The following is a 26,503-nucleotide window of genomic DNA, read 5'->3' as shown; positions in this document are numbered from 1 at the left end:
TATTTGTACATTTACATGATCACCAACGAAGCAAATTAGATCCCCGAGCAGAAAAGTGTGTTTTCATTGGCTATACTTCTCATCAGAAAGGCTACCGATATTATCACCCTTCAAGTCAGAAGGTATATACCACCATGGATGTCGTGTTTCGAGAACACGACATATATTTTTTAGCAACACATGAGGAGAATCTAGAATCTAACACTTCAAAGATTCTAGATTTTTGTCAGCAAGATAAGTTTCTGCCTCAAAACGACTTGTCGCCTCCCTTTATTCCTTCATGGGTAGTGCCTCAGTTTCAAAACGACACATCAACTCCACGCTGTCAAAATTAGAAGAAGGAAATTGAATTGTTTTATGAGATTTTGTGCACTTCGGACCTACTTTCAACTCTAGTACTACACATCAATCACCTACTGAGGAAGGCATTAAGGTAACATATCCCCATGAAACTGATAACACTAATGAAATATACCATGATGATTTGATTTATAAAAAAAATAAAGCATACAGATAGCCTTATTTATCAGCTTCCAGAAAGGAAGAACCGTGGTTAAACCTAGAGTACAGTACAATCAGATCTTAAAGCAAAAGAGAAATATCTCATTAATAATTATATATTTCTAAGCAGATTATCAAAGTCGCATGAACACTTTGTGAAGCAGTTGGCCGATATATTTGTCCAAAAATAGTGTGAATGAAATACTAGAAGACTCAAAATAGAAAAAAGTCATGAATGAAGAAATGCGAGCCCTCTAGAAGAATGACACATAGGAGCTCAAGCATTTACCTTAGGGAAAGAAGACGGTGGGATGCAGGTGGATTTATATTGTAAAACTCAAAGCATATGGATCAATTGAAAGATATAAAGTTAGATTGGTGGCGAAAGGGTATACACAGAGGTATGGGGTGGATTACCAGGAGACCTTTGCTCTAGTAGCCAAGATCAACATTATTAGAGTTCTATTGTCCCTAGTAGCAAATCTAGATTGGCCACTACATCAGTTCGATGTTAAAAATTCCTTCTTACATGGAGACTTGGAAGAAGAGGTATATATGGATTTACCACTCAGATGTAATTTAGCTCATGACAAGCAGAATCAAGTTTGCAAGCTTAGAAAGTCATTATATAGGCTAAAACAATCTCCTAGGGCATGGTTTAGAGATTTACTAAGTCCATGAAGAATTTTGGATATACTCAAAGTAATTTAGACCACATCCTTTTCTTAAAGCGTGATGGAGGAAAAATCATTGCATTAATTATTTATGTGGATGATATGGTCGTAACTGGGAACAACAAATGAGAGCAATAGAAGCTACAAAAGTATTTGTCTCATGAATTTGAGATGAAGATTTAGGTGCTCCAAAATACTACATCGGAATAGAAGTAGCAATGTCAAAAACTGGTATTTTCTGTCTCAAAGGAAATATATGATGGGTCTACTCACTAAAACATGAATGCTTGGATGTAAGCATGCTAACACCCATTGAGATGAATCACAAGTTATGTAAAGACATGGACCGTTTGCCAACCAATAAGGAACAATACCAGCGCCTTGTTGGAAGGTTGATATACTTGGCACACACAAGACCAGATATTGCATATATTGTGAGTGTGGTTAGTCAGTTTATGCATTCACCCAATATTTCTCATAGGAATGCAGTTGATCGGATATTAAGATACTTAAAGTCAGCCCATGGAAATGAATTAATGTTCTCAAAGAATGAAAATCTTGAAGTTGTTGGATATACAGATGATGATTAGGCTAGTTTCATTAGAGCATCCACAATGATGCTCTCTATTTCTTAGCTATAATTTAGCTAAAAATATAATAAAGTTATTTTAGGAGCTCTCTAAAAAATTTCAACTTCAACCATACTCCTTAATTTGGAGAGTCATAAATGCTATAACTCTTTTTTGATTGGTCAATTTCTATTAAAAATAAAAATAAAAGTTAGCATTAAATAAATGTTTGAAATACTCATTAAATAAAGCATCATTAAATTATAGGGAGTCACTAAGAGTCATTTCTCTTTCCTTAGATTTAGGAGCTCCTAGAGGACTCCCTATTTTAGGAGGTGGATATGGAGCTTGGTTGGAGTTACATTTTTACGATTCCTCCCTAAAATTTGTCTAAGGAGGTGGTTTAGGGAGCCATTGTGGATGCTCTTATAGATAGCCTCTCTACATCGGGTTACTATACATTCATTGGAGGTAACCTATCACTTGGTGAAGTGAAAAATAAAATGTAATTGCTCAGTCTAGTGCAAAAGAAGAGTATTTAGGTATGGCTCAAGGAGTTTGTGAATTATTATGGATCAGAGGACTCTTGACCAAATTGGGTTTTAAACCAGAGAAGCCAATGAAGTTACATTGTGATAATAAGTTAGCGATCAATATTGCTCATAATCTAGTTCAACATGATCGAACTAAATATGTTGAGGTGGATAGACATTTCATCAGAGAAAAAATTGAGAATAAGATCATGTCTACCTTTTGTAAAATTAGATCAATTAGCGGATGTCTTAACAAAAGCAGTCTGTGGATGAGTTTTTTATGACTCACTTACCAAGTCGAGAATTGATGACGTGTATGCACCAACTTGAGGAGGAATGTTGACGTGAGTTAACCTACTAAATCAAAGAGATTTATTTCCTAAGTTAATTAGGTGATTTACTTGTTTCATATGGCTGACACATCCTTGTATAATTAGGAGATATTCTCCTAATTAATTATTGTATCTATTTCCTTATAAAGCATCCTTGTAAACTCTTATATATGTCTCATTATGGAGAAAAATACAATTAACATACAGTATTCAAACCATATTCATATTTTAACAAGAAATCCCCCTCTCCTATAATTTAGACTATCACTTATACTGAAAAAAAGTGTACCTAATTGTATTCAAATTGCAAAAATAATAAGTTATATATATGGAATCCTAAGCTTCTGCATTTAGAATCTACACATTTTCCCACATTTCTTGCATTTCGTTTCTTCTTAGTTGTTTGTTATAATCCCTATCTAAACTTCATAAAAATAGGTTAAGTGAAATTGCACAAAAATAAAGTCATGATGTTGATCTCACGACATTTGTTTTGGTATTGTGTCCATTTATTTATTTTTTATTTGGTTCAAACTGTGTTTTATTTTAGTAAGTGGTATTTTAGGTTTGCCATAATATGACAGCCTATGTATCTCAAATTTGCAATGTTCTTCCTTTTTATCTCATTATATATGCCAGCAGCCAGCTTGTGAATATTTTTGCTTGATGCCTATGGATCTCACATCTCTCCACCTGCTCTCCTAAGCATTTTAAGGCAACAGTTTAACATACCAGCTTTTCTTCTAATATTTTCAGTCACAATCATAAAATGGCTAGAAATATGAAAAACACCTAAAACAAAATAAAGTGCCACAATTTGGAGCTGGAGAGATTCCAGCAGAAAGTCAATAAATTTTCACTGATAGACCTTTCTTCATATTATATATAAACAATTATGTGTAACAGAGATCTCATGCGGCAATGAACCAAACTTTCCCTGCTTTCTGCCTTCTCATCTACTGCCAGAGAAGATTACAAATTTGAGACAAATGAATATATATATATATATATATATATATTTCTAGGATAGGATCGTGGCAGACATTTTTGAAATATCCGGCAGCAAGATTCAGAGGTTTTTACTCTCTTAAGATTTGGAAGGGCCAGCACCCATTGATAAGCTCCTTACTGCAATTCTGACTGCACCAACGGCACTAAGCTGCCTCATCTCAGGGCTTAGCCCATGTCCAACCTGGTTTTTACACCCTTCTTCCATCTGAACACCCACAAAGTATGCAATCTGAACAGCCATAAACATAGTAAGAGAAACAGAGTGACATATATAAAATAACCACAAGTTCTTTCTGGCCACTTAACATCAGATAGAGTCGAATGGAACTAAACTGATATCGTCACTTAGAGTACTAATTTTGATACTGAGGATTGAGGGATCATATGTCGAAGACTCTAAAGGGATCTACAGGTTATACAGAAGCGGAACAGCCACATTGCAACACGCCAAAATATCAAGAGGTTAAATTCTTCATTTAATGGAGAAAGATTAGAAATTGGTAAGCTGTAACAGTTCTGATATAGACACCAATGACTCCAGTTGTTTGTAACACGCATACTAATTGCCAATAGCTTATTCTGATTTTACACCAAGAACATATTGTGAGCTGAACATGATGATGGAAATTGGTTAAGTAATCAAATAAATGTGCCACGGAAATGTTTACAGCAGCAGTAAACTGAATCACTCAGAACAGAAATACTTGTGCAACACAAATTGCATAGATATAACTCTGCCAACACTTCTCCCAAAGTTAATAATGTCTAGGCTAACATAAGCTTCTCATTTGTTCATAAAGTTTCATGCAAACATAGAAATCCACTGCAAGTGAATCCAAGCTAATCCTCTGTCAACCACATCCCACAGTCACAAGCCAAGCTATTATAGTAATTGGAAATAAACTTAAAGTCCAAAAACTTCAAATTTGCATATAAGAAAAACTTTATCTCCTGTTTGTTTAGACCAATAAACAAAGTTGACAAGAGGTTGATCCTTGACCAAAAAAAAAAGAGGTTGATCAGTTTAAAGCATATGCTGCTTTACTTTGCTCTTAATGAAGCCAAAGGCACATCAATTAGACAGCATACATGTCATTGACAAAAACAATTAACAATAAGAAAATTAAGATTCAACCAGACTCATGAAAGCTTAGCATATAAAATACCTTGCCAGAAGCATTACGAACAGGTGATATGTGTAGGAGATTCCAAAATGAACTCTTATCCTTCCTGAGAATGAAGCAGAAACAAAAGTCACAACAGATGAATAATGTGCAGTTCATGTAAAACATATTGAATAAGTAGTCAAGTAGCGACCTGTAATTCAAGATACGTACTGTGCATGCTTTTTCATTTTGAATGCTTTCCTTTATCTGGGGAAAAAAAGAGAAAAGATGGGATGGTACACTTAAGACTATCTATTCCATCAAGTCACCAAAGTACATGGCAAAAACCAATGATCATGACAGAAAAGGAAAAATACCCGATATATCATTGAGGAATCTGTATCCACCCCACTTAAAAATCTACAATTGCGCCCCAAGACTTCATGTCTAGCATAACCTATATAGGTAAACAACTGAGTTGAGTAACTGCATATGCTGGATTCTTGAAAAGATTTGCAAAGAACGTGAAGTCTAGAATGGTTTAGTATCCCTCTGGCAAATAGCATTGTGAATGTTACCAGTCAATTTGAAGAAGGCATCACTTGCATAAACTATAGGCATGTCTGGTAAGTGTGGATCAGTTCTACAAGGCAACACAATCATATCGAAGCAAACACAAAGTATAATCATCAGAAATCTTCAGAAAGTATGATACCTTCTGCAAAGTAAGAAAATGAGAATTTGCAACAACTCACAATACAAAGCTTTGTTTGATTCTACCAAGAGATATATTTAAGGATGAACTGGGAAGGCCCACCCCGGATAAGCTGCATCTCTTTCCACAGACCAATCTGCCCGTTAACTCACTATAGTGAGTTAGCACGGACAATATGTTATTAATGGCAGTTGCAGCTCTTGTCTTCTCTACATCACTTGCCTCGCACGACTCTTCAACCTCCAAACCTGTATGTTACATAGTAAATGAAAACTCAACCACAACCAATACTTGGTAACAAAATAAAAAATCAAAACCATAAAATCACATCAAAACAAAACTTGAACCGCAACCAACAGAGCTACAACACCTAAAAGGACAGATCAGATTGCTAACCGTAAATGAATGTGTGACAAGTAACTTCAAATCCACTATCAACATTCATAGATAACAGAAATCATTAATTAAGCAAGTAGCATAGTCAAATATTACTTGGAATAGAAAATTAAACGATGCCTCTATCATTACACAAGCAAAGTATATTGCATTAGTCATTTATAGAACCACAACGCAAACTGATAAAGAAACAAACCTCTGTCATCAGCATCATCCAATGCAGACTCCAGAGACTGAACACGACCCAATTCAACCAAAGAATCGGAGCACACTTCTTTTCTACAAGACCCATAAAAGATATCATTCATCCTAGACCCCTCTTCGCACAAATTAACCCCATTTCTGCCAGACCGCCTCGGCTTCCTCGAAATCGGAACCTGAACTCCCACAAAATGAGTCACCCTCCCATCTTCTTTGTTAAAAACAGGGCACATATGAAACAACATCCAAAAGGGTGTCCCGTCTTTGCGATAATTCAGCAAATTAATCTGAATAGCTCTCTCTTCCCTGATGGCCTCTCTTATTTCCATAACCGACCTTCTGCAAGTCCCCGGACCTTGAAACACTCTACCATTTCTGCCAATCACCTCGCTTTTCGAATAACCCAACATTTTCAAGAACCCTTTGCTCGCAAATACAATTGGGTGGCCAGAGAGACAAGGATCAGTGATTGTGAAACTGTCGGGCAATTCGCTCAGAGCTTCCTGGACCCAAAGCGAGTAACGGCTATTGAATGATTGCTCTATCAAACCCAACTCCGATTCCATCTTCCTTGTTCTTCAATCTCTTGTACAAAACCTTCGTCTCTCTCCGTGTTCGAGTTAGTCCCAATCCCATGTGGGCACCTAAGCGGGTGTTTGTGCCGCTTGCAGCTTCAAAATTCAAAGACAACCCAGTAAGAAGAAGAACCAGAGCACCCAGAAATTCGAGGAATTATAGCATACAGGTCTCGCCCATTGATTTATCAGAGACTCTTTTCGATAGATGAAATGTAAAAATGGCAGCTTTGATAAAAACAGAAGGGTAGTTTTACGTGAAAAGGCTTACATCTCTTGAGAGAAAGTCAGCTGATAGTGAACTACACACCCTATCCATCACGACTTGCAGATGAAAATTAAAAAAATATCTGGTGCGGGTTGTGAACTTGTGATTTTCGAACGAACAATAATCGTTGAGAAACACCCATCAATCGTTTTTGGTTCATTAGTGTTGGTGGAAAATAAAATCTGCATTTTTCTGATGCAATATTGGACACAATAGACAAAAGGCCTGGTGCAGCTGTGCAGAGTCACAATAATTTTATTTTATTTTCGTATTATTTTTTCCTCATTTTATTTTTTAACTTTGGGATTGTTATAATTAATTTCTGTCTATTAATGGTTTACCATGAAAAGGACAAGAGTCAGTTAAGCTTAAGACCAACCACATGCATTGAGATTGAGATCGAGATTGAGATTGAGGTTGAGATTGAGATTTGACGCACACGAACTTGGGATTTTATGCGTTTCAGTAACTTCACAATAAGTCACTTCATTAATGTGACACTATAGAGAAGAGCTTCTGAATTTAACAATTTGAGATCACTGCAACGAAAACCACAAAGAAAGTTCTAATTTTTTTGACAAATCTGAACTATTTTTGTTTTCTTTGGGTAAATGGATGGACGTGAGATAAAGTTAATGAATGAAATCACCTAGGATCCTTCCATAGTCATTGTTTGGCTTGGTGATTGTTTTGTGGCCATCCTCGCATCATCTCTCACATACCACAAGAACACATCAATTAAGCCGCCTTTGGTTTGGCCCATAACGGAAATGAAATGGCTCTCATCTGCATGTGGACCCCAACCCAACCCAACCCAACCCCACTCCATTATTGATTTTATACATACAAGTTCAAAGATGTGTTCGTGATACTCGCCTATATATACGAGTGGCTTTCTATCTTCGATGGAAATTGGTTTCATTAACCAACGAGAGTCCCCCACGTACAAGTAATCATCCTATCTTCATAGAGCTCGGGTCAGTGGATTTCCAATCATTGTCGACTGAAGTTGGTTCAAGAAAACCAAATGGATTAAGTTCGTAAACCGACAAAACTAATAACAAAACACAGCAAGGAACCGACTTTGATGATGTTTATCCAATCCACCCCATTTGGTGTCGTCCCTTCTAATTATATATGTGATGCTTTGCTTGACGTGGCATGTAACCACAAGCTGCCTCCTGTTTTTATGCCAAACCATAATGATAATATTATTAACTTAACCTAAAACTAATCGTATGCGTCCTCCCTCCTAATCACAAATCAGTAAAATAGTTTTGGAAAAACAACAGAAACATCAGGAAATGGATAACGTAATGCACCTCCCAATATCAGTGTCAGTCCAAGTGGCTACCTTTATTGTATCTTGTTTGTGCAGCAGCATACGACATATCTCAAAATAAAATTACAAATTTATAAATAAACTCAATCCTAGACATGTATTTATAAAAAAACTCGAGTCTATTTAAACATAGAAACACACCCAAAATCAACCTAAGTCAACTTTTTGGGTGTGTTTATAAATGAGTTTTGAGTATGTGTAATGATGAGTTTTGGGTGTGTTTATAAAGTATTTTGGGTGTTGGGTTTTTTTATAATTTCAACCTCCATTTTTTTTGTTTTAGTGAAACTCCCAAATAAAATTTCATAAGTTCGCCCTCTTTATTTTGGTAACAAGATAAATACTTTCTCAAAACAAAAAAGTTTGGATATTCACAACAACATACAAATATTATCATCTTACAAAGCCCGAAGGTTGACATGAACAAGGGTTCCTTTATGTTGATTTTGTGATTACAGATTGGCTATATTATATAAACAAATTATTTTCCATGGGGCCTAATTTTACATTTCGTCTTATTGGGTAAATTCACTTCACATAGGGGGAGAGCTAGGATTCTCGATGTGGAGACACCAAAATTTGTTAATCACTTGTATTTAACTTTCTCATCTTCAATTGGGTAACGCTTAATTACATAAATTGTATTGTTATAGAATATGTTTTGTAAAAAATCAAAGTCACGACACGCCTTGTTGTGGCTCCGTCCTGTATTCACACCTAGAACCACACATAAAAAATAAATAAAAAAAAATTTACACTATACTCCTTGGTATATCCAAAAACACCAATTTATTTCTTAGGAACAAAATTATTATTATTATTTTTTATAAATTCCATCCATGGATGGGCCAGCCTTAAGATTTGGGCTCCGTCCTTTGTTGCGTTCTCTTCTGTTTTGGGCTTTATGAATTTGAAAGTTTCAGACCCAAAAAACAACTCTCTTTTCTTCTTTTCCAGCGACGGTTATGGTGGTAGTGAAATGCAACCCGAAGTTTACAATTAGAGCTCTCAGAGGCTCCCTTCTGAATTCTGATCGCACACCACCGAAGTATCAGAGTCTTGCGTCCTGCGGAGCTCACAATTGGGACTTTTCCGGTAGAGAAGAATCGGAATCGGACAATTAGGGCTTTCAGCTTTGAGACGTTTCTGGCTTGCGATCACATCTGAGGTTCAGAGGAGAGCTCGATCTCGGGTAAGTAGATTTGGTTCTGACGAACAGCTAAATCAAATTTGGATTTTGAGTCTCAGCCAAATGTGATATTGGGACGCATTTGGTGTTCGATTATAGTGCCAGCGTTAGACCCAATTACTGTGGATTCGGCATTGGAAGGCCAAACTCAAAACCAATGCCAAATCGTTGGAAATAAAAAGCGCCTTGTAGATTTCGTGTGATATCTTTAGAGAATGCCTTTTATTTGCTTGTTTATCATAGATATGCCATGAGTGTGAGATTTATAGTGCTTTAACTGTTTGATCAAGTGCTCATTGTTGTAGTAGTGTGATAATGAAGCCTCTGGTTTGGATCCAGTGGCTGTTGATTGTAAATGTTGAAACTTGGTGTTTGAAAAAAGTGTTAGGAGGAGGTGATATAAATTTTTTAGTGTGGGGAGTTTCACTAGCCACTAGGCACTGCTGGTAATTTGAAGTTCTAAGTGATCTCTTAATGGGATTCAAACACCAGCTTCAACGACTGGGTTTGCATGTTCAAGTCAGATGTACATATATGCTTGCTTTAACATAACCCATGTTGTAATTGAATGACCACATTTATGGATTTTGCAGACACTTATTTTGGTGGGACAATGAATTTCCTTATGCGGTCAAGTCATGTTCAACGTGTGCCAGCAGAACAACCATCTGTTCCTGAACCACCTGCGGATGCTCACCCTACCCCAAAATCAGCAACAACATTGGAGGGTCTAATTGCTGAAGATTCATATCCACAATATTCCACAATCGACGATCATGTTGGAGAAAGTGAATATAGAGGTGAAAATGCCATTGGTGCAAATAATGAATCTTCTGTCATAGCAAAGCATTATGACGTATCTGATGAGGAGGGATGGATTGCCATTCCATACAGTAAGCGATTTCCATTACACTCAACATGTATGTTTTAATATTTTCATAATGTTTAGGATCGCATGCACACTTATAAGTGTGCACATAAACTGCTTTATAATACACACGCACATAGTTGATTAGGTGCCTATATTATATATTCAATGCGTAAAATATATCATGGTCGTGATATAAGATTAGTATATCTAAAGCGTGTTTTGCTCTTGCAGAAGAACTCCCTGATAATTGGAATGATGCACCAGATATACATTCATTACGCTCTCTGGACCGCTCCTTTGTTTTCCCCGGTAGCTCTTTCTTGAATTTCCTGACTCTTTTTCTCCAAATGGAAGATGTATCCTTTATTTAGGACCTGAAATTTATTTTTAATCCAGGTGAACAAGTTCATATCCTTGCATGCTTGTCAGCTTGTAAGCAGGATACAGAAATTATTACTCCCTTTAAATTAGCTGCAGCCATGAGTAAAAATGGCATAAGACAAAGCCCAACGAAACAAAATGGAAATGCTGAAGAGGGTAATGGTGCATTGTTGAGAAAAGGAGAAATGAGTCCTGACAGTCAAGGTGCAGAACAAAATGGTGAAACCCTGTCAAAAGAGAAGACTGATCTACAAAAGGATGTTACTGATAGTGAATCCCTTCTTAGAATGGAGGATCACAAAAGACAGACTGAAATCTTATTGCAAAGATTTGAGAGGTCTCATTTTTTTGTTAGGATTGCAGAGTCAAGTGAGACACTTTGGTCAAAAAAAAGTGCTCCTAAGAAATCTTCAGTATCTCTTGGGATGGATGGTCAAGAGTCTAAGGAAAATGGAACCCAGAAAAATGCTGTAAATGTGTCTCGACTTAATGCTATTATTGATAAAGGAAATTTTGATCCCAAAGTCTCTGGTGGTGTAGCAAGAAATAATGTCAAGTGTTGCTCTCTTTCTAATGGAGACATAGTGGTATGTGTAATGAAGCTTCTAGGTTCTTCCTTGTATGCGTACATATGTGTTACTTATATTCTCATCTTATTTCCACGATTATTCTCTTTTTTGCTAAATGATGGGTACTAATAAACTCAAAGTTGTAGACTTCAGTTGTTCCAACCTAAAACGCAATGTTACGAATATGTATATTTGCGAGTCTCTGTGTGTGTGTGCTTATGCATCAATTTACGTGATAAGTGACAGAAAAAATATCAGTAGTTGTGCCTTTTATGTTAACCCCATTGACATGCACCTATAAATCTCAAGCTTTCTGCAAAGTTTTACTGGAGGAAAGCCCTGGCAGGTCTTAGTTTGTACCAAAATATGCAAGAGTGTTGTAACTCTGATAACAATTTGCTGACCCTTAAGTTAATTTTCTGCTGCTGCTTTGTTTATTCTAGACCTTCCAATTTTAAATATCTTAGTTCTGAAATTTTTTTCCTTCTCACATTCATGACTGGTTTAAGCAGTTGTTCAGATCACTGATTCTCATTCCATTTTCTTCTTTGGAAGGGTGCAGGTTCTTTTACAAGTGAATGTTGGTGTAGATTTTTTGAATGACCCTGTTATTGAGATTCTTCAGTTTGAGAAATCTCGTCAGGGAAGTTTGTCTTCTGAGACTCAGGAAAACTTAGTTGATGCAAATCAGGACCCATGTGGAGAATTGTTAAAATGGTTGCTTCCATTGGATAACACACTTCCGCCTCCAGCTCGCCCTTTATCTCCTCCTTTAATTTCCAATTCAGGAATGGGTAGCACATCTCAAAAGTCTGGTTCTCAACTCTTCTCCCATTTTAGAAGTTACTCCATGTCATCACTACCACAAAATACTACACCACCACCTGCACCTATTAAAGCCGCCAGTTCTAAGCCAACCTTTGATCTTGAAGATTGGGATCAGTCTTCATCTCAGCAGGTCTGGAAGAGTCAAAAAACTGGTTACGAGGTGCTTTTATCTTTTCGAGGTGTGTCATTGGAGCGAGAACGATTTTCTGTTCGTTGTGGATTGGAGGGAATCTATACTCCAGGAAGAAGGTGGAGGAGAAAACTTGAAATTATACAACCTGTAGAAATCCATTCTTTTGCTGCTGACTGCAATACAGATGACCTTCTCTGTGTCCAGATAAAGGTGTGAGCAATGATTGACTAGATCAAGGTGTTTGTTATATATGCCTGTCTTCTCATATCTTTCCAATTCTAATCACTCTTGTTAGAAATGTCATGTTTGTTAGGCTGTCTCACATTCCTGTTAGGTTATCATTTTGTTTTGCAGAATGTTTCTCCAGAACATGTGTTTGTTAATACTTGTTTTTGCCTGAAATTTTTATAACATTATTCTTGTTAGGAATGAGATGTTTGTTTGGCTTCGTTCCATATTCCTATTAAGCTATCATTTTGTTTTGCAGAATGTTTCTCCAGCACATGCACCACATATTGTGGTATATATAGATGCTATAACAATTGTATTTGAGGAGGCTTCAAAAGGTGGACAATCCTTATCACTACCAATTGCATGTATTGAAGCAGGAAATGACCACAGTTTGCCAAACCTAGCCCTCAGGTTGTTTTTATGTCTTGGTATTTTAATTTGGTATTCATTTTTTTCATGCTGATTGTCCTTGTTACAAAATATCATGTTTTGTTCATGGTGATTGTGCATGCATTCTTGGAGCACATCAATATCTGGGATTAGAAAATTGTATGCGTTGGCAACCCCAGGCAGTTGGGGTTAAGTTGCTGTGGAATATTGCTTAGTACTCTGTGTTGGTGGACCCTTAGTTTTGCATTTCTTCTTGGATGCTCATGCATCATTATTTAATGTCATCGCACTTCTTAACATAAGACTTTCAGGATGTGATTACCTATTTCAATTCTCATTCTTGTTAACTCTAGCCTCCCTACAGAGAGAGCAGATGCTTATTATCTGGCAATGGTCATTTAGTGTGGATTGGCTGAACCCAGTATGGAGGTTTCTATTGTGAACTTTGTAAATTTGATGTTCACCAGAAACATGGAGTCTGTAATTGGAACATTTTTCTGTTTAGTTATTGGAATCCTAAGTTTATTTCTTCTCTTCTCATTAGAATTTCTCATGGCAGGAGAGGTGAAGAGCATTCCTTTATTCTTAAACCGGCAACATCCCTGTGGAAGAATCTCAAGGCTGGTGGTGATAGAAGAACTCAATCACCACAACTGCAGGCTGGAAATGCAGCATCAAGTTTGCGTCCGCCATCCAAGGCTGTTGAATTAAAGAGGAGTGCTTCAACTGCTGATCAGTATGCAATTATGGTATCATGTCGGTGCAACTACACTGGTAATTATATTCCTTTTAGTGTACCCTATTTGGAGAACCTAAGTTATTCGTTTCCAATTCTTCTTCTTTTATGTTACATTTGTAGAGTCGAGATTATTTTTCAAACAGCCAACAAGTTGGCAGCCACGTGTTTCAAGGGATCTTATGATCTCCGTTGCATCTGAAATGTCTGGACAATCTAGTGCACCCAGTGGAGGGGTCTCTCAGCTTCCTGTTCAGGTTTCATACACTTAGTAGTTCATATGCATATGTGGTGTTTTCTTCTTTTTTACCTTGTATAATCACATTTCACCTAATTTTTCAATTTTCAGGTCTTAACTCTTCAGGTTTCAAATCTAAGAAGATCTAACTCTGACAGTTCTTGCTCCAGCTTCATTCACTTCCCCTCCTTCAGTGGTCTCCTTGAATTCTTCACCTTCTTCACCAATGAGTCCATTTGTTGGTTTTCCTGAGTTTACAGGAAGGAGTCCTACAATGCAGAGGCTAAGCTCACCACTCCTTTCATCAGAGAATCAGAAACAAAATGGTAAAGGTGGAGTTTGGCCAGCTTCTTTCAACGAACAGGCTTCTCCAATATCTGATGCCATTCCTAGTAATGGTTTGTGTTGTACACATCTGTGGCTTCAGAGTAGAGTTCCACTAGGGTAATACTTCCATCTTTTTTTCTTTTTCTTATTCATAGATATTCCAATTATTATAATTTTCTATGGTCACATCAGATGCGTTCCCTCCCAATCTATGGCAACCATCAAGCTTGAGCTACTTCCATTGACTGATGGCATAATTACACTGGACACACTACAAATTGATGTCAAGGAAAAAGGTACTCATCCTATTATTTCTACTATTTTCTTTTTACACGCATCCTTGTCAGAAGAATGCTTATTGAGTGGACTCTATTAGGCTGTTAATATAATCAATAAAGAATAAGTATACCAGAAGACACTTGGGCTGGTCAAGCACTTTCTGGTTCCTCCATCAAAACAATAATTTCGGACGGTTATCCTTAATTAAATGAAAAAATCCAACTGTCGAAATTTTTCTGATGGAGTATCATGTTCTGGCATAACAGGTCTTACTTATATACCGGAGTACTCACTGAAGATTAATGCGACTTCCAGCATTTCAACTGGGATTATTTAGGAAATATCTAGTGCGCCGTGCATTTCTTTCAACATCTTAAACTGAACCGTGAAGGAATTTTTGAACTGTCACTTGTGTGGCGATCAAGCATTGGTGCGTAACAACAGGCACCGAGGTTTCCCTTGGCTTCGTTTAGTTGGAATTCTCATGTCAATTCGTTCTAGTAGAAGTATAAGGTCGCAGTGTGTGTTGTAGACCGTGGTTTGAGAATAGGGATTGTTTGATACCCCTTTACCCCTTCCAGTGGGTGACTGTATTCTCTGTAGATGAATCTACTTGTGTGATATGTAATCATTTAATACAGAAAAAATTGTGTAGCTTCTTATTGAATTGACCCTTTGTTTTCCATTCAAAAATTAATTTCAAGTTTTTATTTTTACTTCTTCCAATGTTATGTTAGTTTTAACGGTCCTAAACACAAGTACCAAATTGGCCAAATTAAAAATACAACATTGCAAAATATATGGACCATTTTGACATTTAACACTAAAATAAAACCGATATTCAATTAAATTTGCTAAGAGTGAGGTGCCGCCCTATTCTTCTCTTGAATCTATTTTTCTCTACCTGTTGTGAAGTGATGTCAACCCCTTATGATTTGATGCTTTTTACAAGGATTTCCTACCATGTGTCCATATTCCAAATGTAGACTTTGCTAATCTATAAAATATGGCAGTGCAAATGATAAAATATGATCTTTCTTTTTTTAATCTACACTTAAAATAATGGGTTAGCAAAGAAAAATCATAAAATAATTGTAATGCCTGAAAATGCAGGCAGATGATATTGAGTGGGTGCTGCTCATCTTCAATTTGTTACCAATAGCATGATATAGGACAGGGTGGCCTAATCTACCCCAAATCATTTTTTTGAGTACCAATCATATGTGACTATTAATATCATGTAATTATTCTCATGCCAAACGTGTTATAATTAGGTAGAAACTTTAAAGTGGAACATGAGTTTTAGATCAGAGTGTTGCAAGAAGCTTTATCTTTGTACTCAAAGTAGTAAGAAATTGGAATTTTAGAGAATTTAAGAAATAGTTTTGTTGCATCTAGAATATATTACAACAAAATTTTGGACCCAACTAATTTAGTCATGGCTCTGAATCTCTGATCTCGTCAGAGAAGAAAAAAGATGATCACTATCAAGTTCCACCCAAAAAAAAAAAACACCATCATCGAAAGGCAGGCACAACATTCTTATTCGCCATTTCAATGAGTATATTATAGTAATTAAAAGCAATTAATAATAATAATAATTAACACTTTGGATATTTGGAAGTCAATCTCTGTGTTGCATGCGAGATTTCTTAAACCAATGAACAAGCTCTTATATTAATAATCTTAATATTCTCGTTGAATTTAATTTAGCTCTTGATAAGTATAATTCTCCAAGCCGCTCTTCACTCTGTTTTTGAGAGTACAAATGATGCTTTTCAAAAAAAATATAAAATAAAATAATGTATACCTTTGAACACGGCTCATCTTTTATACATAATTCATATTGTTATTGCATTATCTACATCCCATGCCTTCAATAATTGATCACCCTTCAGCAATACAAAATTACCAAGAAAATCTTATAAAACCAATATTATTTTGGGAGTTTCACTAAAACACCCAAAATGAGAGCTGAAATTATAAAAAAACCTAACACTCAAAACACTTTATAAACACACCCAAAACCCATCATTACACACACTCAAAACCTATTTATAAACACACTCAAAAAATATACAATTGTTGACTTTGGGGTTGATTTTGGGTGTGTTTCTATGTTTAAATAGTGTTTAGGTTTTTTTATAAATACATGTCTAGGATTGGATTTATTTATAAATTTGTATATTATTTTTTTGTTCTAAGCATTTTTTTCCATTTTCAAAGATATTGCTCTCCCCTTTCAGCTCATTCCTACAAATTAGGATTTGACACATATGCGAAAATAATTCATAAAAAACACACATAAATTTATATACACATCTCATACTACTATTGGCAGTAATATATGAGTTCCTACTTATAGCGGAAGGAGAGAAGTGTTTTACCTTTTTCAAAGCGATTTTTTTATGGGTTTTAAATAAATTCCATATTAGAAGACAGATTCTAAAATACTTTTCACATTTTTTTATATTAAAAAATTAAAATTAAAAGAAAAATTAGATGAATTCTATTTTTATAGAATACAACTACTTATTATTATTTTTAATTATAAAATAAATTTAAAATTATATAAATAAATATAAAAAAAAGCCTCTCACAAACACAAAAGCACATACAAAAAGGTTAATATATATAAAACAAGGGAAAATTAGGGAAAAAAGAGATGAGAATAAGAATGCATTGCAGCAGGCTTGATGATATCAACCTGACGCGCGCGTTTCCGTCCGCCCACCCAAGCTAGACACGTCACCATCTCAGTGGGTCCGGCCTCTCTCTTTCTCTCTCCTGCCCGCTGTCCCCATTTTTCCACTTCTCTCTCTGACCGAACTGCCCGGCCCCTACTCCCTCCTTTCCCAAGCCTCAATGCCATGCACCTCGTACGGTCAGCAACATAACGGGCAGTCCAGGCACCTATACTCCCTGCCCGTTTTCTACGGGCAGCTCGATTTGCTTTTATCTAGTCTTCGGTTCAATTGAAAATAGGGAAAAAAAGAAGAGAGAGAATCGATAATTCAGAGTGTAATAAGTTTATAACGATATTTTGGAAAATATATAAAAATTTCACCCCACTTTAAACTGGTCAGCTTGTGGGAGTTCATTTCTGAGATTTATGTGTCTTTGAGCAGACATTTCTGGGTTAAACTGAAATTTGGTTGTTCCTATCTGTTAAAAACGGACACTTGCTCCTTGGTTTTTGTCTTTTTCCTCACTAGCTGATCAATTTTGAGCTTCAAGGGTTTGTCAAGTTTGATCTACTTTCCGTGTGATCTAGCTCTTTCTCAGCTGGGTCATCCTTTTTACCACCAAATTAAGTTGGGTTTTGAGGAAAGTTTGGAAATTTCAGAGCTTTTTGGTGAATTTTTATATGGGTTGTGTGGAGGGCTAGAGGCAGTTTTTGACTGGTTTTGTTGTGGGGGTGGGAGGGTTGGTGGTTGGGTTTTTTTATGGTATCTGAATTTCGTTCTTTAGGGTTTGTGAAAGATGGGTTTGGGAGCTGAGAATGGTAAAGTGGAGTCTTGGAGCATGTGCAAATCGAAGGTGAGGAAGAAGAAGAAGAAAGATGATGATGATGATGTGGAGGAAGAGGAGACTGGGTGTTGGGTTAGGCTGAGGTTCTTTGGGAGCTGCATTTCTTCAAGATCCAAAGTTGATAGCTCAATCAGTGGAACCAGTACTCACTGTGGTAACTTTCTCTTTTCTTGGAATCACTTTTTACTAGCTCATATGCTTCAAGTGTTCTTGTTGATTGCTTTTTAGGATTGTTCTGTTGTTTCTATTTTAGCTTGTGTAGTCTGTAGTCGTTCAGTTTTTCCTTTCTCAGCCATATCATGTTTGTCGCGCATATAGTCTTCATAGACAATAAAATTTAGGCCTGAAGATTCTGTAAGTAATTTTACAAATAATTGCTGTTAACATAACCATTTCTGCTTGGGGCGCCCGTAAGTTGGCTGCATTATACTACTATGGTCAATCTAAAGAGCTTTGCTCTTGATGGATTCTAATCAAAGCATGAAGGTCCCCATTGTTCGTGAAGATTATACCTGCAATAACCTGGTTAAGTTTTGGGTTTGGTGGCTGGTTTTAGAGCTCAAACCCAATTGAGCCCTTTAATCTCTCTCTCATACGAGAAGAGGAGATTGGTGGCTGGAAAACTTCTTGGTCCTGGAAAAACATTTCACAGAAACATGTGAGCTTGCTTTTGAGAACAAGAGTTATCCCTCCCTGCAGTCTCCTATAGCGGGGAAACAATAATTTGAGTCCAGACTGTATGACTAAATAAATACATAATAAGACATACGTTTTAAGGCAACTTGAGTATGTTCTGCCTGATATAAAGGATGAAGGGTTAGGTATTCTGATGTTATACTTTCTTTTGATTTGTTGTATGCTTTGTGTAAAACTTATCTGCTTGTGAGGATTTTCTCAATATAATACTGGTTGTGAGTTAGGGACAGCGGGTTCATTGGTAATTACAGGATTCGCTAGGAGATGGTGGGAGCATGCAAATAAAATTGTGGTAGCAATGGTGAGGATGTGTCATACTGGTATGGAAAGTGAAGGCGTAATTGATGTGTTGTTATTAGAAAATAGATTTTATGGCTTTAGGAATATTTTTCCTGAGGCAACGAGGTTGGAAGAGTGGTCATCGAATTGGGTATACAGTAATTCTTGATAAAAACTGGTTTTTAAAAATACATGATTCATGTCAGATGGCTGTGCTTGGTGTCTAGTTTAGATAATCTTCTAATTTCCTATTCAACACTTATTGACTGATATGATAGTCAGATTAAGTCTATTTAAGGTTTTATCCTGTGTTGGTCATGTGTAATTCTTACATCAGGTCCTATGTATGCTTAAACTAAATTTGCTTAGGGGCAATGTTTTTTCAACTTGGTGCTATTAAAAAAACACATTTATTCTTTATTTTCAGTATTCTAATGTGTTGGTTTCTTTGTTGGGGTTTGCAGAAACTAAATCTACAAATGATACAAGCAGAGACCAACCAACAGCTACTGTAGTATCTTCCTCAACCACTAGTAACACAGAAAGTAATGCATCCACTTCCAAACTTGAAGAGGAACTTAAAGTTGCTTCGCGGTTACGAAAATTCACATTTAATGATCTTAAATTGGCAACAAGGAATTTCAGACCTGAAAGTCTTCTTGGTGAAGGTGGTTTCGGTTGTGTGTTCAAGGGGTGGATAGAAGAAAATGGAACTGCTCCAGTAAAACCTGGCACAGGGCTTACTGTTGCAGTTAAAACTCTTAACCATGATGGGCTTCAGGGTCATAAAGAATGGCTGGTTTGGAACTTTCCTGATTTGTTTTAACTCTTATACTACATAATGTTTTGGTGTTCTCTGTCTATGTTGTATACAATTTTTTAATTCTTGTTCGGCTTTCTATGTGTCAGGCTGAAGTGAATTTCCTTGGTGACCTTGTCCATCCAAACTTAGTTAAACTTATAGGATACTGCATTGAAGATGATCAAAGGCTGCTAGTGTATGAGTTCATGCCTCGAGGGAGTTTGGAGAACCATCTGTTTAGGAGTATGTAACTGCCTTTCTCAAAATCTAATTTTCATTCAATCCCATTTAGAAGTATAGTCTTTTGGCATTCTCTGATAATATCTACTATATGCAGGGTCCTTGCCTCTTCCATGGTCAATTAGAATGAAAATTGCATTAGGTGCTGCAAAAGGTCTCGCTTTTCTTCACGAGGAAGCAGAAAGACCTGTTATATATCGGGATTTTAAAACCTCCAACATCTTATTGGATGCGGTATGCCCTTAAAACTGACAAACTCACATATTCCTCCATAATATCATTCACCTTTCTAATAAAGTACCATTACAGGATTACAATGCCAAACTGTCTGACTTTGGACTTGCCAAAGATGGTCCTGAGGGTGATAAAACCCATGTCTCCACCCGTGTGATGGGAACTTATGGTTATGCAGCTCCGGAATATGTAATGACTGGTGAGTGCAGTTACCTTCAATCTTTTATCTTCCTAACATAGAATGTCCGCTATTTGTACCTATTTATATTTTCTTAAAGGATATCTTCCATTATCTGGAGTTGTTATTTATACATTAGCTAGGTCCAAAGAGAATGCTTATCCTGTAGGATATTACGTTTTGGATACATGTAAACTCGTCTTGATAACTTGTTGAAGTCCAAGTAGATTCACTTGTATTTTGTTGCAGGACATCTTACATCCAGGAGTGATGTCTATAGTTTTGGCGTGGTTTTACTTGAGATGCTGACTGGCAGAAGATCTATGGACAAAAATCGACCGAATGGTGAACATAACCTTGTGGAATGGGCACGGCCACATTTAGGCGAGAGAAGAAGATTCTACCGATTGATAGACCCCCGGCTTGAAGGCCACTTTTCAATAAAAGGTGTCCAAAAAGCTGCACAACTAGCTGCCCATTGCCTTAGTCGAGATCCTAAAGCCAGGCCCCTAATGAGTGAAGTTGTTGAAGCCTTAAAGCCGCTGCCAAACCTCAAGGATATGGCAAGCTCATCATACTATTTCCAGACCATGCAAGCTGACCGCGTTGGGTCCAGCCCGAATACCAGAAATGGTGTCAGAACACAAGCAGGATTGCTAACAAGGAATGGGCATCATCAGCAGAGGAGCCTCTCAATACCAAATGGTTCCCATGCTTCTCCATATCACCATCAATATCCCCATCAATCACCAAAACCTAACAGCAAACCTTAAGATAGGGTTGGCAGCTGTCTATATCATTTCCCACCCCATTGTCAGCAGTCATTTTCCTTTTTTTTTTTTTTTTTTTTTTCCTCTTTTTTTCTTCCTTTTCCCTCTTCTTCGGTATAGATGTATCATCTGTTAAAGCATTTGTTCATGGACAACTCAAAAAGCAACAGAGAAACATGTTTGCTTGATGTTATGTTTAGAGTGATGACCTCGAAGTAAGGGCATGTGAAGTTCACTGAGCAAAATGTATTGGTTAGAAATACCAAGACAAGATTGTTGCCTCCCGTTACATTATATCCTTTGTCATCTGTTCCTTAGATGAATACAAGTCCTTGTTTCTTGGTCACATGTCATATCCCTTTCTGGTATAAAACAAAATGCGCTGCTTTGTCTTAATTAAGTACATGAGAAAAACCAATTTCAAATAAGCTACGTCTTGTCTCGTGCCCTTATATTTTGGACTTGGTAAAAAGCTTGGCGCCATTCAACGAGAGGAGGAGGGAGAGAGATAGCAGGGTTGGTAGGATATCACCATCAGATAGCAATATGTAGCATAAGATAAGAAAATTTAATCTTAAATTGAAATAAAATCATTATCGGCATATTGTGCCACAACAGCTACAGCTAAGAGTCAACTGGACACATTTCCAAAGAGGCTTATTTGCATTGAGTTGAGCCCATGGGACCCAAAAAAGAAAACCCATAAGACCTGCCTTGTATTATTATTTCTATCAAGTAGATATATACATGCTCCAACTCCTCCAATGGTGGCACATGTATTTACATTACCATCTCAGCCTTGAAGACCACTTTGTTAGATGCACTAAACTTAATCCCTGAAGAGGTTTTATTTTTCGTTCCTCTCTTCTTTTTGGAGGATCTTCAAATGTGAAATCCACTTCATCATTGTAAAGGATCATTCTTTCATGCAGCCTTCCTGGTCAGCTGCTCCTTGGATGTACTCTCGAAGATCTTGTCAGCATTTCCAACCTCAAATCCATCTCGCCTGTGATGCTCTTTGACCTGTGCAAGTTGCTAGTTCATAATTGTGCAACACCAAAAGCAACTTGAAAAACCCAAAATACCAACAGACAAAAGTTTGGTTACCTCTTCAAGGGGTAGATTACTGTACTGAGGCAGCACCAGGCGCTCAGCAAACTCGATATAGGAGCAGGGGACTGATTCAGTTAGACCATCAGAAAATTGGAAATGAATTGAATCTGCGACAGTTGAACTTTGCTGAAGAAGGCCATCGGGGCTCACTGTTAATGGAAGAAGTAAACTCATAATAATCAGCATTGAGTGTAATATGCAATAAAAGATATTGCAAGAAATTTCACTTAACTCAACTTCTGCTTATGGCATGCCACGTTAATTCAGTTGATGATATGCACAAAGGCCCAGTCATGTGTTCCAACAAACATATCAGTTTCTGAATACCAATAATATCATTCCCTACTTTCCTATAAAAGAAATTATATCAATCTCTTTCTCTGTTATCGTTCTTTTTTTTTCCTTTTTATTAACAGAAGATGATGTATATTTACTCAAACCTTAGCAAGACGCTAACTGCATTTGCATGTTCTGCCTTAGAATGAGCAGCTTAGGTACATGAAAATGAACATGGTTTAATCTATAATCCTAGTATTATATCAGAAAGAAATATTGAACATATACAAAAATCACCAAAAGATCGCTCGGAAGACATGTTTGTTGTGCTACAGATCATGTAACAAACCTTTCAGAGTTCCCCCTTCAGAATTCAACTTGAACCCATTCTTCTCAATGAACTGATTGAGGTTTTTAATGTCTCTCAATCGAGATTTCAGCTGATGAGTTGAGATAGTGGCATGGTTTAATGCATACCCATTGACAAGGGTCCAGGCAGCATATTCGCTTTCCCTACATATCCATAAATCAGATATAAGCCTTATATCATGCCAGAAGATAATATGCTACAATATTCAAATCTAACCTCTTTGGCTAAGATATGAAAATTTTGCTTACACAAACGGTAAGATATGCACATACGTACACAATGAAAGCCAAGTACCTAGCCAATTGTTGAAATTCAGAATGCAATGGCTTTTCCCACGTTAACGATCCCAGTGCACTTGCTAGAGCAGCATGTTTATTTCCAGAACCAGAAATTCCAGTGTACTTTCTGATTATATCCTGAATGTTGAAGAACACTCTCAAGTTTCAACTAATGGGAAATAGGACAAATATCAAAACATATTTGCGATAAACAGAGCAACATATACATATATACCTGAGTTTGTGGACTCATCTGATCCACAAGAAGCTCAGATACAAACACTCTTGGTAAAGGTCCATTAACACCACTGCCACCATGAGAAGTTGGAATACTGGGAGGAGAAAACCACAATGCTCTCAATTTTTTAGCAGGGAATCTTAACTCCTCCCGCGGCGTGTACCCGAAATCCAGGAAAAATTTAGCCATGGAGTCGATTCCATAACCATTCACCTATTGATTGTTCCAAATGAAAACCAACTTCAATAACAATGCTAACAAGATCAATTGAAATGAATGCATATCATATGCATACTTGTTTAATGTCTTAATAATGAAAATACAAATCAACACTATTTGGTATTAATCGAAGGAAAAGAGAAATTACCCCAAATGTCCTAAAAGCGAAATGATCATAGCAAATTTGGTCATCAGCAACCGACCCAACGAGCTCCAACACTGCTTTTGCTGTTGGGTTCCTGCTCAAGTAGACAGCCTCCATACTTGCCAACACTTCCCTGAAAAATGATTCACCTCCCTGCAATCCACTTCCGTATATAAAAATCATAAATAAATAAATAATGAAAACTTTGATAGATGAGAGGAAAAAACCTGGAAAGGGGAATCGTGGGATCCATTGTCAGATTTGGAGCTACAAACGGTGGACATGTTTTGCTTGTTGGTGAAGATTGAATATTTGAGGGGAGAAAACGATGATTTGTTGAGGGAGATGAAATTCCTGGTGATAGGATTTTTGGGGTTAATGCTGGGTTGGCGAGGAGTGAGAGAGTAGAAGGATGGGGGCAAAGTTGATGAAGAAATACGAGAGCCGTTGTTAATGGCTGATGCACTTAAGGGCAACATTCTGGACAGTCTCATTTCTCTGGTAGCTTCAAATTTCAATCAATCAGACGCAGGACCCTCTCTATCTTTCTCTGACGTATTCATATAAAAATCTTCTTTCTGTTTGGCAATGCTTACGTCCGCTTCGCGCTTAGCTCCACCCGCCACCTGGACCTTCTCGACAATGCCTCTATCTCTATGCTAGGGTGACATTCCGGTAATTCTCATATATTATTGTGTCTAACAAAACGTATCGATATTATTGTGTATGTAGATAAAAAATTTACATAGATAAGTAAGAGGATTTGTGAGTTATAGTGTGTGTGAATTTTTGATACAAATTTTGAAGCGAACCTACATCAACTATTTATAATTTTTACAATGTGAAACAAATTTAAAGTAGTCTTTTACACAACTAAAAAATTCATGAAAATGTTATTGATGTTATAAAAATAAAATAATCAGACTACAAAAAGTACCACTGAATAATGGGTGTAGAATTATATTTGCTCTTTTGGTGTTTACATTGACATAATTTTCTCTCAGATAGGACTTACTAACACTCAGATTTCACACACTCTCTTCTTTCCTCTCACTCTTCCTTTCTTTCCTCTCTTCTTTGTTGGTGTAATTTGCTAAGCAATGGGATTGGATGGCTTACCCAACATCATCATTAAGCTCGAACATCATCATAAAACTTTTTGAATATTATTTCCTTCTTTTCTTTATATGGGCTCACCACTTTTTTTACAACACTTCCCCTTTGAGACCACAATGTATGAGATATGCTTCGTTAAAAACCTTGCCAATAAAACCTAGTGGGACAAAAACTGGTCGAAGGGAAAAAGAGTACATAACCATGTGTAACATAAAATTCTGTGTATATTGACAAGCGTGCGACATTGCCTCATTAAAACCTTGCCATGAAAAATTCAGTGGGATAAAAACCTGGACGAAGGAAAAAGAGTACAGTGTGTGAAAATCTTTATTGACAGCACGCTCCCCCTGATCATCTTTCTGAATGTCATAGTTGACACTGTTTATGTGAGTCAATCTTCTAATATTGTTGGATGCTCCCCCTGATATCTTCATGACTATCTTTCTAGAGGGAAGATCTTTCAAACTGAGTGAATGATGTAGCCATCAACAATTCATGTAGTTGAGTAAGCAAATATATCCATAGTGAGCTATCTCTATGTAAATCATAGAAATTTACAAAGTTCACGAATCAAACAAAACCTGGGCTATTTGTAAGTTCACTTGAAAAGAATATGCCCATATATGATTTTATGCGGAGATAACATCAAATATGTCTCACATCATCCCAAATTGGTGGTGATGGAGTTGAGTTCTATATGGAAAATATAATGTGTGGTCTAGTATACTTTCTAAAAATCATTTAAGTGCCTAACAGATAATCCACATAAAAATGCTTCAATACTTTCTTTGTATAAGCAAGAATCTTGTTGGCATAATGCTCGATCTTCAGGCCGAGACAAATATTTCTTGAATTCTTCAGGAGTTTTGACCAAATATTAATTCTTCAAGAGTTTTGATCAATTATCAACTCTTTAGGAGTTGTAATGTGTTGCAACCATATCATAATTAGTGTACTCAGGCAATTTATACATATTAGTATTGAGTACAAAATTTGTGCTTCAAGCACATGTCATTCGAAGACTTACTTCATGCAATTTCAATCCTCTAAGGATTTAAGGGATCACACTTTATAACACATTATATAGATTTAACCCAGATATTTATACATCTTTAGGGAATCGCATCTGGATATATGCTCCATGCATTTAATAACCCTTAAAGATAACATGTTGGTCTCCGTAAATATGCAATAAGAAGGCACAATTGCATTTGTAAACCAACATTTCTTGTTTCTATCAGAAATATTGTGTCATACAAAGTGAGTATATTTCTCTTTATTCCAACACTCATGCGTAACCTTCAGGGTTAACATCTCTTTGGGGTTCGTACTGTGGGTTTGTTCTTTCACCTTCATTCTCATCTGTAATGGAATTGCCTCTTTCCATTTATGGCCAATGATATTGTCGACATTTAATAATAGAACGTGGTTCCAATCAACACAGCCCATTAATGATTTGAGTAGCTACTCCAAAACCAAAAATTATCATTCATCAATTCGTGATCTCACCATTCTCATGTGCATGCGCGTGCACCGTATTAATATTGATATGTTAATGGACTGTCCTCCCGGGATTTCAATCCATATCATTTGTTATGCAACAGGCGTGCATCATATTGATCA

The 26,503-nt window shown here is 36.7% G+C and overlaps 4 protein-coding genes across 9 annotated transcripts; 2 read left to right on the top strand and 2 right to left on the bottom strand.

The window, feature by feature from the left end:
• Positions 1–3,425: 3,425 nt before the first annotated feature.
• PLPB (PAS/LOV protein B) lies at positions 3,426–7,042 on the bottom strand. 4 transcript variants are annotated; one of them, XM_089045986.1, is made up of 7 exons: positions 6,034–7,042; positions 5,482–5,689; positions 5,305–5,369; positions 5,104–5,183; positions 4,938–4,993; positions 4,787–4,850; positions 3,426–3,849 (listed from the first exon to the last, which is right to left on the bottom strand). In XM_089045986.1, exons 1-7 carry the CDS (start codon positions 6,602–6,604, stop codon positions 3,697–3,699), a joined length of 1,197 nt encoding a protein of 398 aa, XP_088902112.1. In that variant the 5' UTR covers positions 6,605–7,042; the 3' UTR covers positions 3,426–3,696. The 4 variants fall into 4 exon arrangements, 2 of the variants coding, with proteins under 2 accessions (XP_088902112.1, XP_088902113.1); XM_089045987.1 differs by having other exon boundaries at positions 3,426–3,825; positions 6,034–6,925; XR_016124139.1 differs by having other exon boundaries at positions 3,764–3,849; positions 4,958–4,993; positions 6,034–6,919.
• Positions 7,043–9,135: 2,093 nt separating this feature from the next.
• LOC103321632 (heat-inducible transcription repressor) lies at positions 9,136–15,121 on the top strand. The gene is given in 12 exon segments (XM_008223461.3): positions 9,136–9,415; positions 10,006–10,305; positions 10,515–10,592; positions 10,680–11,251; positions 11,796–12,404; positions 12,682–12,836; positions 13,375–13,589; positions 13,675–13,808; positions 13,901–13,926; positions 13,928–14,233; positions 14,309–14,412; positions 14,662–15,121. Coding segments are annotated over 11 exon segments (2,550 nt in total). The 5' UTR covers positions 9,136–9,415; positions 10,006–10,025; the 3' UTR covers positions 14,733–15,121.
• A 2,269-nt stretch (positions 15,122–17,390) lies between these two features.
• On the top strand, positions 17,391–21,471 carry LOC103321631 (serine/threonine-protein kinase PBL34-like). 3 transcript variants are annotated; one of them, XM_089045183.1, is made up of 7 exons: positions 17,391–18,080; positions 18,847–18,942; positions 19,366–19,700; positions 19,811–19,946; positions 20,041–20,177; positions 20,253–20,376; positions 20,605–21,471. In XM_089045183.1, exons 1-7 carry the CDS (start codon positions 17,879–17,881, stop codon positions 21,126–21,128), a joined length of 1,554 nt encoding a protein of 517 aa, XP_088901309.1. In that variant the 5' UTR covers positions 17,391–17,878; the 3' UTR covers positions 21,129–21,471. The 3 variants fall into 3 exon arrangements, with proteins under 3 accessions (XP_088901309.1, XP_088901310.1, XP_008221681.1); XM_089045184.1 differs by having other exon boundaries at positions 17,392–18,080; positions 18,874–18,942; XM_008223459.2 differs by lacking the exon at positions 18,847–18,942 and having other exon boundaries at positions 17,394–18,080.
• Positions 21,472–21,684: 213 nt separating this feature from the next.
• On the bottom strand, positions 21,685–24,310 carry LOC103321630 (2-oxoadipate dioxygenase/decarboxylase, chloroplastic-like). The gene is made up of 7 exons (XM_089045185.1): positions 23,992–24,310; positions 23,768–23,917; positions 23,398–23,613; positions 23,179–23,300; positions 22,864–23,027; positions 22,233–22,387; positions 21,685–22,148 (listed from the first exon to the last, which is right to left on the bottom strand). Exons 1-7 carry the CDS (start codon positions 24,256–24,258, stop codon positions 22,050–22,052), a joined length of 1,173 nt encoding a protein of 390 aa, XP_088901311.1. The 5' UTR covers positions 24,259–24,310; the 3' UTR covers positions 21,685–22,049.
• Between the last annotated feature and the right edge of the window lie 2,193 nt (positions 24,311–26,503).

The sequence above is a fragment of the Prunus mume genome, linkage group LG2, assembly GCF_029339155.1.
Source record: "Prunus mume cultivar Tortuosa linkage group LG2, ASM2933915v1, whole genome shotgun sequence".
NCBI lineage: Eukaryota > Viridiplantae > Streptophyta > Magnoliopsida > Rosales > Rosaceae > Prunus > Prunus mume.
This window is presented reverse-complemented; position numbering and strand designations above follow the sequence as displayed.